Raw genomic sequence first — 12,473 nt, forward strand, 5'->3', positions numbered from 1 at the left:
CCCCTTCAATAGTGGGAACGAGATCTTGCACCACATCATTTGGCTCATCATCGTCAAAGAGGGTCGGGATTTCATCGAGCGAGAGCATTGTCGCACGCTTCTTCTTTGGTTTTGACACTTTCTGTCTGGGAGGAGGACAAGGCTTTTTAGCTCGGCTCTTCGGTTTAGTCGCTAATTAGCGACTAAAATAAACAGTCGTAACGTAATCACCAAATAACGACTAATGTAGCGACTAAATTTTAACAGTCGGTAAGTTGCGACTGATTTGTGACCGCAATTAGGCCCAAAAAAAAACAAAAAACGTAATTAAACCCAAAACCAGCCCAAAACGAAAAACACTTAACGATTTCTTCTCTCTATCGTTTTTTTCAATCCAGAAACCCTAATCCCCTTTCTCCTTCGATCCAATTTCTCCTTCGATCAAACCTGTTCGAATCTGTTCCAAATCTTAATCCCCTTCGATCAAATCTGTTCTCCTCTGTCTGAATCAATTTCATTTCTTCTCTAAAACAGTTTCCCCTCCATTTAATCGACTAAACCCCTTCTTCCCCTAACCCTAATCGATACAATCGATTTCATCGCAGATGGGTGCCGCTGGAAGGAAGAGAGGACGAGGAAGAGGAGGAAGAGGTGGTGCATCTTCTTCGCAAGCCAGAACTCCATCCCCTCTGCCTAATCGGTACGATTTCACTCCGGCGAGAACTTCCAAATCTCCGCCACCACTTGTGCGCACATGCCAACCATCGGTCTCGGTGAGGGATTATCCACCGCCTAATCAGCTTTTCCAGCACTCACGGAGTCAACGTCGGAGCTCAGAGTCTCAACCTGCCAACTCTCCACGGTCTCAACCTCGTACCTCTCCGCCGCCTCAACCACGAAGCTCTACACACTCTCATCACCGACCCTCTCCAATGTCTGAAGAGCAAACTTCTCCAGCATTTGAAGCTACCAATTCTGAAGCGGATGAAGGAGCCACCTTTGAAGAAGAAGAAGACCTAGTCCCAGCAAATCTCGCGGAGGACCAGCTACAAATCCTCAATGCTATGCTCACTCAACCTGGCAGAGAAGAGTTTACGACAGTCCTCTCTCCAATAAAGAGGCCGAATACAACATGGTATGCCTCTCTCTCTCTCTCTCTTAACTTAGGCCGAATACAACTTGGAACGATAGATTCACACATATATGTAGGATGTGTAGCTTCGTGTAGGTTGTGTAGCTTCGTGTAGGATGTGTAGCTACGTGTGATATGTGTCTTGTTTGAAACTGATGCCTGTTTTGGTTAGTACTAGTACATATGTGATATTGTTCTCATCGTGATATTGCATATGTCTGTGTATTGGTTATGTGACATGTACTGGTGCATATGTCGTGATATTGATATTGCATATGTTGTAACTGATTGTTTCTCTGTTTGTAGGTTTGGTCGTGACAAGTCTTCACTGACCCGTAAGATAACCAAAGTCTTTACAAACAAGTTCGATGGTCCTTTTTATAGCTGGACATGTGTGCCTCGGGAAAGACAGGAACGGTTCTTTGTTGAATTCGCGGTAATGTATTCCCTTTTTTGTAACTTTGATTCAGTTTTTTATCTTTTATGTTTGCTCACTAACATCATATTCTCTCATGTTTTTTGTAGAAAACACACACCTGGGATCCCTTAGTAACTGGTGTTGTTCAACAAAAGTTTGAGAGTATATGTCAACAAAGGATGAAAGATATGGTAAGCAAAGTAAGGACTTCTCGGGAGCAACCTAATTGGATAGGTGATACTCTCTGGAAGCAAATGACCCAGTATTGGAACACTGAAGAGGCCAAAGAGAAGAGTGCAACCACATCAGGGGCTCGTCTGTCTGAACGTAAGGGTCTTGGACCTCACATACATGTGTCAGGGCAAAAATCATATCTACAAATCCAACAAGAAATGGTAAGTACTATATCATCGGTTCTTTTGTACTTTTAACTCTTGCATCTTGTATCATGTTCTTTTAAACTTTTAACTCTTGCATCTTGTTCTTATCATTGCAAGAAGAAGAATTGGGAAGACCGGTGAGTCTTGGTGAAGTTTTCATCAAGACTCACACAAAAGCAGATGGGACCTTTGTAGACCGAAAGGCAGAGAGCGTGGCTGAAAGGTATAAGAGGAACTTGGAAGCTAGAATTAGTAACCAAGGGGCACTAGACTCATATGCTTTAGAGGAGCTAACCGTTCAAGAGGAGAACGACCTCTTTCTCCAGGTAAGTCCTCGTTTTTGGTTTGTTATTTGGATTTTATAATATAGTGTGATCAGTTGGTTTTTTTTTTGTTTGAATCATTCTTTTGTTGTTGCAGTCGACATTCACAAATGAAAGAGGCATTCCATATGGAATTGGAAGCCTTTCACAGTCGCATATCAATGGAAAGAGGAAGTACCCGGGTAGCTCTTCAACATACAAGACTCTGCAAGAACAACTAGAAGAAGCTCAACGCAAAATAGAAGAACAAGCAGCTGAGAATGCAAGGCAAAATTCCGAGCTTACAAGAGTTTCTGCAGAGCAACAAGCGAAGATCAACAAAATCTCCCTGGTCGAAAGGTATTTGGCTGCAACTGATCCAGGGTTTTTAGACTTTTTGGCCGCAAACAACACCTCTGAAGAGCCAGATGATGCTGCTCCGATGACTTCTGCTCTTCAAACCATTATTCTCCCGGAATCATAGGTTACTCTACCTCTCTCAACTCTTTTGGTCTCCTTTGAACTCTTACCAATGGTGCTCTCTAGTAATCTCTCGGAATCTTAGGCTCTAGAACTTTTTTCAATGACTTTGATCTCGTTTTGACTTATCTCCATGGTTGTATATAGTAACTCATTTTCCAATGGAAGTTACTATGACATTTGACTTTGTATGTGATCTCTTTTTTTTTAGAAGAACATATGTAATTTAATGTTTCTATGCTTCTTCTTTTCATATATATAGTGTCAAATTATTATTTGAAACAAATTTTTTATAAAATCTATAAGTGGATTCTAATTACAAGGTATGGAGGAGCAAACTCGTAATACAAAAATGAATTTTCATTATGAAAATAGTCACAATGCAGTAGTAAACCAGTCGCAAAGTTGTCGGGAATTAGTCGGTAAACAGTCGTTAAATTGCACCAAATTACCGTTTGAAAATGTAAAAATAGTCGCTGGTTAGTCGCGATTGAGTCGCAAACGTAGTCGTTATTCAGTCGCAAAATTCCCGACTGCTTTGCGACTAATTTACTTCGACAGGCTTGAGTCGTTAATCAGTCGCTAAATGGCGACTGATTAACGACTATTTTATTTAGCGACTCAATATTAGCGACCAATTGAATTAGTCGCTAATACGTCGTAAATGGACAATTAGCGACTACATAGCGACTGCTCTTGTGGTCACTAAATCCATGTTTTCTTGTAGTGTGAGGATCCAAATTGAACAAAATAAACATATGCATCAGACAAATAACCAAAGAAACTATAATGCACTTGTAAACGTGGCCTCTAAACTTAATATATAAGATGTGGCTTTAGGCAATTGCCTTTTTCATTTCATTCTAGGCACTGCTCTGAGTGAAAGTACCAGCTTGTGATCCAAAGCTTCCACATTGCGTAAAGAAGAAATGCTCCATGGATACAAATAAGGTTGAAGTGAAATTTTCCCAAAAATATTGTAGCCCAAGCGATCCAAATTGTGTAAACGAACCTTGTGGTCCAGGTAAACCACATTGCGGTGGTTTCAATTAAAATTAATATATAAGAAAAATATGACTTGAATTAAAAAGCTTGTAAACTAGATTAACTCTGTCAATAAATGGGTCTGAATCAATAAATCGCGTCAAAATCATTTAAACTCAACCATGAATAGAGAGCCTACAGATTCTTAATTACTTGATAGTTAAATCAATGTACACAAGTCTTCAACGTAGAACACAGAGCAGGTCTGCTAGATTCATTACAATATACAATGGTCTGATTACAATATACAATATACAGTATACAAAGAAACCCTGTTACCCAACTCAACAAACAGATTCCGTACTAATTAGCTCAGTTGCGAGGAATGAAATAGTATGACTTGAACACTTGGTTAGCTTTCCATTATCTTTTGTACATAATGGCAATTGGACATAAACTGGTGAGATAATATTGTATCTGCTATAGTTGATTGTCCAACAAGTTTTTGCATCCCATAACAAGTTTTGCAACTTGTGGCTCGCGAGTCCAAGGCCTCCGGATGCAACTATCAAGCTAAGTTGATGTAAAGCATAAAGAGGATGTCTTTACGGCTTCAAGAAAATGGGCAACGCCAAAACAGATACTCATCTTCAGCTAGCCACTTGGAGGCTTAAGAGGACTTAACCAAACTAACCAACTGTAACATCTGTATCATGGGTCTCCGAAGAAAAACAAAATCGGACATGTTAGGTCGGCCATTTAACCATTTTTTGGTTAAACGCCAGGTTGGTCTATAGTGAGCAACATGAATGCCCGGTCCGTGTAGCAACAACAACATTAAACATTAGATCTAGTGCTAACTTGAAAGGGAAAAAGATGGGGTGAGTAATTAAATTACCCAGTGAGGTGAATCTTAGGAGGCCCATTATCACTTCCAACAATTATCTGAGATATTGATTAAGAAAATTTTAGCTCAAGTAAGACTTATTCCTACTCATTCCTATAGAAGTAAGCTAAATAAAATAAAGTGAATAGTTTTTATTAAGTCTTTTCCGTCAGTTTGCAATCATCTTGGTACTGGCCATAGCAAACACATATCATGATACTAGCCATGGCAAACTCGCTTCATGGTACTAGCCATGACAAACTCCCGTCAATTTGTAATTATCATGGTACTAGCTATGGAAAACTCCATTTCCAATTTTAAATTATTCAAACATTAATCACTTTAATTACCACACAGGAGCCAAATGCTCTGCAGAGGATGACATCTGAATCCAAATCTTTCTATCCGGATGGACGGAACGGCATGCCATCCGTAACATGCCGGCAATGCCAAACATACCACCATTGATCACATAGATAGAATGTGGATCGCCTTACCGCCAATCAATGATCACTGTTGGCCCCTACAGACACTATCCAGTAGTCTCAGCAAGTAATCCCGCACCACAAAGCTTGCCTGTGACGGATACCTAACTCGATCTAAGACAAGCAATGTTGGATTATTAATTCCTACCAAATAAGAACTCTATTTTAAGGACCCTCAGACAGAACCAAGCATCCTATGAAGCTACATCAAGCAATGACTCTTTTTCTATATCAAATCTAATCAATTCTGACAACCTAACTCATCACACGAATCATCAATAATCTAAACATCATCAATAATCCACAATATCACAGCCACATCACATTCAATCGATTCTATAGACACAACTAACAACTATGTTTTAAGAGAAGACTAATCTACACACTAAGTCACATAATGTTGGAGTTGGATAAGTAGCAACCCTCACCATTGGATGACAAACTAACTTTTTATCACTAAAAGTGATATACATTTTTACTAACATAAAATCATATATTCTAATTGGAATGTGATATTGAACTAGTAAAATATATTTCTATGATATTTGATTTTATTTCACTTGGAGATTTTCTAATAAAAAGATAAGAACATATTTTTATATAGGACGTACTATGTTAATTAAAATATATATATTAATAGGTTATACATAAATAAATATAAACTGTCAAAAATATAAAAATATTTCTATCTATATTTTCATATATACTTTAAAACCAAATAGATATATCTGTAAAACCATTATGTTGTCAAATCAATACATTTTCATGTGTCATGTGTTAATAATACTATTTAATTCATGAATCCAATATTAACCCTTTTTACTAGATTTTTTTCTGGGCAACCCCCACAACCTGCATTATAAATAGCAATGAACAATAGCTTAATTTCACCGTCAGACGACAAAAACAAAGAAAATAAGAAAAACTCCACCAGTAAAACTAAAATATTTTTATTAAAAGAATGAAGAACATTTCATTTCAGCTTTTGTTACTGGTTTCTCTTCTTGTTTTTGCCATTCGTAAATGTAAACTTATTTTCTAGCGTGGATAATGAGCGTAGATAATATGTGAAACCTACTTATTGAAATTAATCTTAACAGATTATATTGTTTTGTTTTATGTCAATTGGACTAACATTCCATCACATTTGAAGGACATGATCTTGTGGGAGGGAGGACAATGGATACAACGGGAATCGATGTGAAAAAATCTTACGTACCATTTTGCGATCCAAAGTTTCCACATTTCGTAAAGAAGAAAGGCTCCATGGATACAAATAAGGTTGAAGTGAACTTTTACCAAAAATCTTGTAGTCCAAATTGTGTAAACCCTTGTAATCCGGGTACTCCACATTGCGGTGGTGGGCCTGGTGGCGATAAAAATTAATATTCCCTCTGTTCAGAATTATTTGATGTTTAAGGTTTTTGCACACAGTTTAAGGATTCATTTAATTTTTATTTTCTCTATACTAAAAATATTATTTATAATTCATTTAAATATCACTCAGCCAATAAGAAGACAATCTGCAGAATATAAAAGGTCAAAAACTATAAAAATTCATTAAATTTTGCATTGAAAAGTGAGAACATCAAATAATTTTGAACAAAAAAAACCTTCTAAAACATCAAATAATTCTGAACCGAGGGAGTATATAAGAAATATGTGTAAACATGAACTAAAAAGCTTGTAAACTGGATTAAATCTGTCGATAAATGGGATAAAATCAGAATCAATAAATCGCGTTAAAATCATTTAAACCTAACAATGAATAAAGAATCTATAGATTCAATTACTTGATAGTTAATTCAGTGTACACAATTCTTCAATGTAGAACACAGACACACAGTGCAAGTCTGCTAGATTCATTACAATATAATATACAACGGTCTGATCACTAATGTCTCAAAGAAACCCTAACTACCCAACCCAACCAATAGCTTCCTTACTAATTAGCTCAGTTGTGAGGAATGAAACGATATGACTGAGGAAAAAAAACGATATGACTTTAAGACTTGGTTAGCTTTCCATTATTTTTGTACATAATGGCAATTTGACTTAGAATATTCAGAAAAAAGTAATGATTCTTGTCAGGTTTTCGTTCATCTTTCTTTTGGTCTCACAGGATTTGTTTTAGTGTAGCCAATTGATTTTTTTTTTTCATCTAGAATGCGCTTAATTTTATTGGTAAGTAAATCTCATATATATTATTAAATATATCTAAATATATATATATAGTATAATTTTTATAAATTAATACTCGATAAATTAATATTTTTCTTAAGTTCCAAATTATTTTTTCAGGCTGATTTTTATATCGATAAATTAATAATTTTATAAATTAATAGAATACTAGGAATTAACTCACATATCGCGTGATACGCGAAATTATAATATCTTAAATATAATTTTAAAAATTAATTTTAAATTTTTTGTTACAAATTTAAGTTACGCATAATTATAAAGGAATAGACTGTTTATTTACCCCATTGACAAATCATAATAAGTTGTTTATTTAACTCACTGACAAATCATAATATTTAATAAATTAAGTACAGTAAAACCTCTATAAATTAATAATATTGAGACCATGATAATTTATTAATTTATCGTGATATTAATTTATAGATAAATTAATAATTATTAATTTATAGAGAAAATTTACTTTTTGCATATAATTTTCTAAAAAATTCTTTGTAATAATATTATATTTAAAATTTTAACAAATCTCATGATATAAATTATAATTAAGAATTATAACTATCACAATAAAATAGTTTTTAACACCATATTGGATTGTCAATGTAAAAATATATATGTTCATAAGTTTAAAATTTATAAAAAAAAATCATGGCTACTATCAGTATTACAGATGATAAAATTGAAGATAACACTACAATACATTTAAAAATATTTAAAGGTAAGAAAATCAATTATCATATCAAAAAATCATCATAAATGTTGAATGTATATAGTAAAAGAGCAATAAAAGCTACTGATATAATAATTAGAGAGATGAGAACCAATGAGATTTCAATTTTAAGTTAAAACAAACACATTAATCATATTTTAGAATATTGTATTTACATATATTTACATAAATTTATATCATTATTAATTTATGTTTTTGTTGGGATCTTAAATTTACATAAGGGTTTCAAAAAATTATTATCTTATTATCTTATCGAATTTGATGGATTTTTACATTGGTCCGACTTGGGACCAGCAAAATTTATTAATTTATAGTGATTATTAATTTATCGAGTATTAATTTATTGAGGTTTTACTGTATACCACTTATTTGTAAAGTTAATATTTTGAATTGCAATACTTGTTTTTGTAGATTTTTAAAAATTAGAATTATAACCCGTTCATATCAGACTAAACCGTTTACTGAACCTGTTTTTCACTTGATGTAAATATAATTTTAAAAACATTAATTCTAATATGCACCGTTTAATGACTCTCATTCCACCATGGATTTAAAAAAAAATTTCTCAAGTCAAACTTTTGATAAAAATAGTTTTTAAAAAATTATATATGATCATGTAAAATATAGCAGATAAAGTATTCAATATTTTTTTTTAATATTATAACTTTTTATTTTGATTTTTTTACATTTGAATAATTGAGAAAAAAATATTTTCTCAGGTTTTTTAATTGAATTTATTAAATAATATTATTTGAAATAAAAAATATAAAAACTATCATATCTTTATAGTTAGAAATTAAATAGTAAATCTACTCTATTAAATAACAAACACAGTCTTTCATTTTTTTAATAATTTTGAAAGACAATTATATCCTTTCCTATTATAAATATTCTTTATTATTTGTAATGGCATTTCATGTAATAATCTGTAAAATAAAGGTTGTTTTTTTAAATGTTTACTCAAATAATAATATAGAGATTGTAGTTCCAACATTATTAATTTATAGTTTTGCCAGTAAAAATTATAAAATACTAAAATGTTTCTTAAAAGATCTATGTATTACAAATGTAGCATCCTGATTTCTGATATATGTAAAGAGGTTTATAAAAATTGATTCGGCTATATCTATTATATTAAAACAGAAGCACATTTTGTATTTGCTTCCAAACACTCCTAACTTTTTTTTAAGTGTTTAAAAATAATTTTAATAATTATTTATATTTAATTTCGAAAATTAGTTATTAATTTAAATATTTTTAGTTCCTTAAATATAGGTAATTTAGATTTGATTTGATTTGATTAAAAATAATAAATCAGATATTAATTTAGATTTGATTTAAAGATTCTAATTTAAATAACTTCTATACTATTAAACATTTTTGTCAAAAATATCTAGAATTTTTGAAAAAAAAAATTCACATATGAAAAATAATGGTCATATTTGAAATATAAAATATTTATAATGATGTAAATGATATGATATTTATGTTGTTTATAAAGTATATTTACGATTATGATTTATTTACAAATTAATAATAAAATAATAGGTAAAATTCAAATGTATAATTTAAATATTAAAAATATATTTTTTAAAAATTTATAGAACTAAAAATATATATAAAAAATCGGGTTAAAAATATTTTGGTAACTAATATCACTAAATTTGAAATATACATGTATATCGAAAATATATTTTTCATACAAAATCAAAACATAAAAAAAAAATTAAAAATTATTGCATACACTATAATGTAGTTTGAAAAACCAGCTGTACACTCCCTTCGTTGATTAAATTTTAGAAAACTATAATGCTAAATAATACTGTTAATATATCTCAAACTTTTAACAAATATTTATATTATACGGTAATATGAACCGAAAAATTAGAATTATGTTTTTTTTTTTTTTGTCAACAGCCTCTTCTCTTAAACCGAAGGTGTTAACCAAACCGGTGGAGATGAGTTCACATAAATCATATTCCATGGATAGACTCTAGCGCTGTGAGCTAATGCGTCCGCCTTGGTGTTCTTCGCTCGTGGTATGTGGATCAGTTTGAAAAAAAAGAAACTTCTCTCTGGATTTCTGGATTTCCCCCAATTGTAGTGCAAATGCTGGCCATTCCGTTGGTGCCGACACCATCTTCACCACATCAGAACAGTCTGTTGCAAAAACTACTTCTCTTCGCTGATTTTCAATCATGCACAACATTGCCTATAATAGTGCCTCTACTTCTGCATGTAAAGGAGATAAGCTGCGTCGTAAATTTTGTGCCCCCATTATGGTCTCGTTGGATTCCTCGCTCCTATAATACCATCCTATACCTGATTTTTTATCTGTCTCCTTCCAAGAACCATCCACCGAACACCATCCCTTATTAAAGGAGGTCGGGTGTGATGGCAATTGAGGATGGTGTATTTCCGTTTCAGTTACCGATTTTTGTGTCTCAATCCATAAAAGGCTTTCCGTTTCTGCTAATTTAAGCGTTAATCGTGGATCCCTGTCTATGTTTGAGAATATTTGGTCATTTCTTGCTTTCCAAATGTACCATACTATCCATGGGTATGATTCATTAAAAATTCCTGGTGGTGTACGCCAAAACAAATAATCCAAATTTCCATAAATAGAACTTCCTGGGAAAACTCCCGTAGGTGTTGGGAACTGTGACAAAGCCCACGTCTGCATTGCGGGTGGACATTCAAATAAAACATGATTGATCGTTTCCTCCTCTGCCCCACATCGATTGCATTGTGCATCACATTTGATTCCTCTGTTGTTCAGATTTTTGGCAACAGCCAGACAACCGGACAGTACTTGCCATAGAAAATGGTGTAATTTAGGGGGACACCTCAGTTTCCATAGTTTTACTAATAAGGGCTCGAAAGTAGGTCCATATAGGTTTTGTGTTTCTGTTTCCGAGTTTTGGTGTTCAATTTGGTATCCAGATTTGACCGTATATTTGCCTGATTTTGTGAAGTGCCAACCCAATACATCCGGCCGAAATGAGGCGCTGATTGGCATCCCTTGTATTATTTCCACATCTTTTGGATCTATGATAGGATTGAGGAGCCCCATATTCCAAGTACTAGTCTGTGGATCAATGAGATGATTAACCATGAGATTTGGGTAATAATTATAACCCTTATATATTGCTGATCTCGGGCGAGAAGATGGTATCCAGGGATCTTTCCAAACCGAAGTGGAACATCCAGAACCAACTCTTTTGATTAGCCCTTTGTTAACCAGAGATCGAGCTGAAATAATACTTCGCCATCCGTAAGATGGGGAATATGACTTTATGTTGTCCATTGGACCTGCATTCCGATAATATCGTCCTTTGAGTACTCTCGCAAACAGCGTATCTGGCTTTTCTATTAATCGCCATAACTGTTTTGCCAACAGTGCCGTATTAAAATTCTCTAGCGACCTGAAGCCCATGCCCCCCACCGATTTGTGACGGCACATCTTTGGCCATGCTAGCCAGTGCATTCTTTTTCCTTGACCTTTCGTGTTCCACCAAAATCTTGCCGTGATGCTCGTTAACTTTGTGGTGATTGATTTTGGTAAGCGAAAACATGACATGACAAAAGTTGGCATAGCGGAAGCCACCGATTTTATTAGTACTTCCTTTCCCCCTTTTGATAAAAAGTTGGATGTCCATCCGTTTACGCGATCCTGTTGTCTGTCAGCTAAAAGCTGGAAGATCCTGGTCTTTGTTCCCCCAAGGTTTTCCGGTAATCCTAAATATGAGTCCATTTCCCCCATGTTGTGAATTCCTAAAATTTGTTTCATCTCATTTTTCACTATGTCTGAGACCTTATGCCCGAATTGTATTGACGACTTGTCAAAATTTATTTGTTGACCCGAAACGTTCTCATATTGGCGGAGCACCTGCAATATCTGCAGACATTCCTCCTTGTTTGCTTTACAAAAGAAAAGGCTGTCATCATAGAATTATGTTTTTATAATAGTTCATTTTGAATTAATATTAGCGGACGGGTTAAAATTATATTTTTATAATCATAATTAATTTTAATACTATAAAAATATATCTAAACACAAAAATCAATATTTTCACTTATTAAAAAATACATTTATAAAAATAATTATATCTAAACTCAAAAATACAAATTATATTACAAAATTTGTTAAACAATAAAAAATATTCTCGTGCGGATGCACGGGGTTAGAATCTAGTATGTTCGGATATTGATTTTGAGAGAATTATATATTAAGTGTGTTTGAGCTGGAAAAAATTTCAGGATAAGTGACCCACAAAAAGTGATTCACGGTACCGTGTGAGTGAAGGCAAAGTGATTGCAGGCTCATCCTAAACCTCCCAAACAAGGCACGGACTGTTAGATAGGGGTGGGCTCAAGAGCTGAGAGGAAAGGCTTTGAATCCAATGGTAAGGGCGGTCAGGGGGTCATAAAATAACGTTTCCAAAAAGGGACCAACGAGAAATATATGGATTCATGCACTTATAATTTTTGAAATGTA

At 33.6% G+C, this 12,473-nt stretch overlaps 1 protein-coding gene across 1 annotated transcript; it reads left to right on the forward strand.

The window, feature by feature from the left end:
• Positions 1 to 584: 584 nt before the first annotated feature.
• LOC112087998 lies at positions 585 to 2,695 on the forward strand. The gene is made up of 5 exons (XM_024158146.1): positions 585 to 1,114; positions 1,418 to 1,547; positions 1,637 to 1,856; positions 2,027 to 2,235; positions 2,330 to 2,695. Exons 1-5 carry the CDS (start codon positions 585 to 587, stop codon positions 2,693 to 2,695), a joined length of 1,455 nt encoding a protein of 484 aa, XP_024013914.1.
• Positions 2,696 to 12,473: the final 9,778 nt, after the last annotated feature.

Source organism: Eutrema salsugineum, unplaced genomic scaffold (genome assembly GCF_000478725.1).
Source record: "Eutrema salsugineum unplaced genomic scaffold, Eutsalg1_0 scaffold_15, whole genome shotgun sequence".
Classification (NCBI taxonomy): domain Eukaryota; kingdom Viridiplantae; phylum Streptophyta; class Magnoliopsida; order Brassicales; family Brassicaceae; genus Eutrema; species Eutrema salsugineum.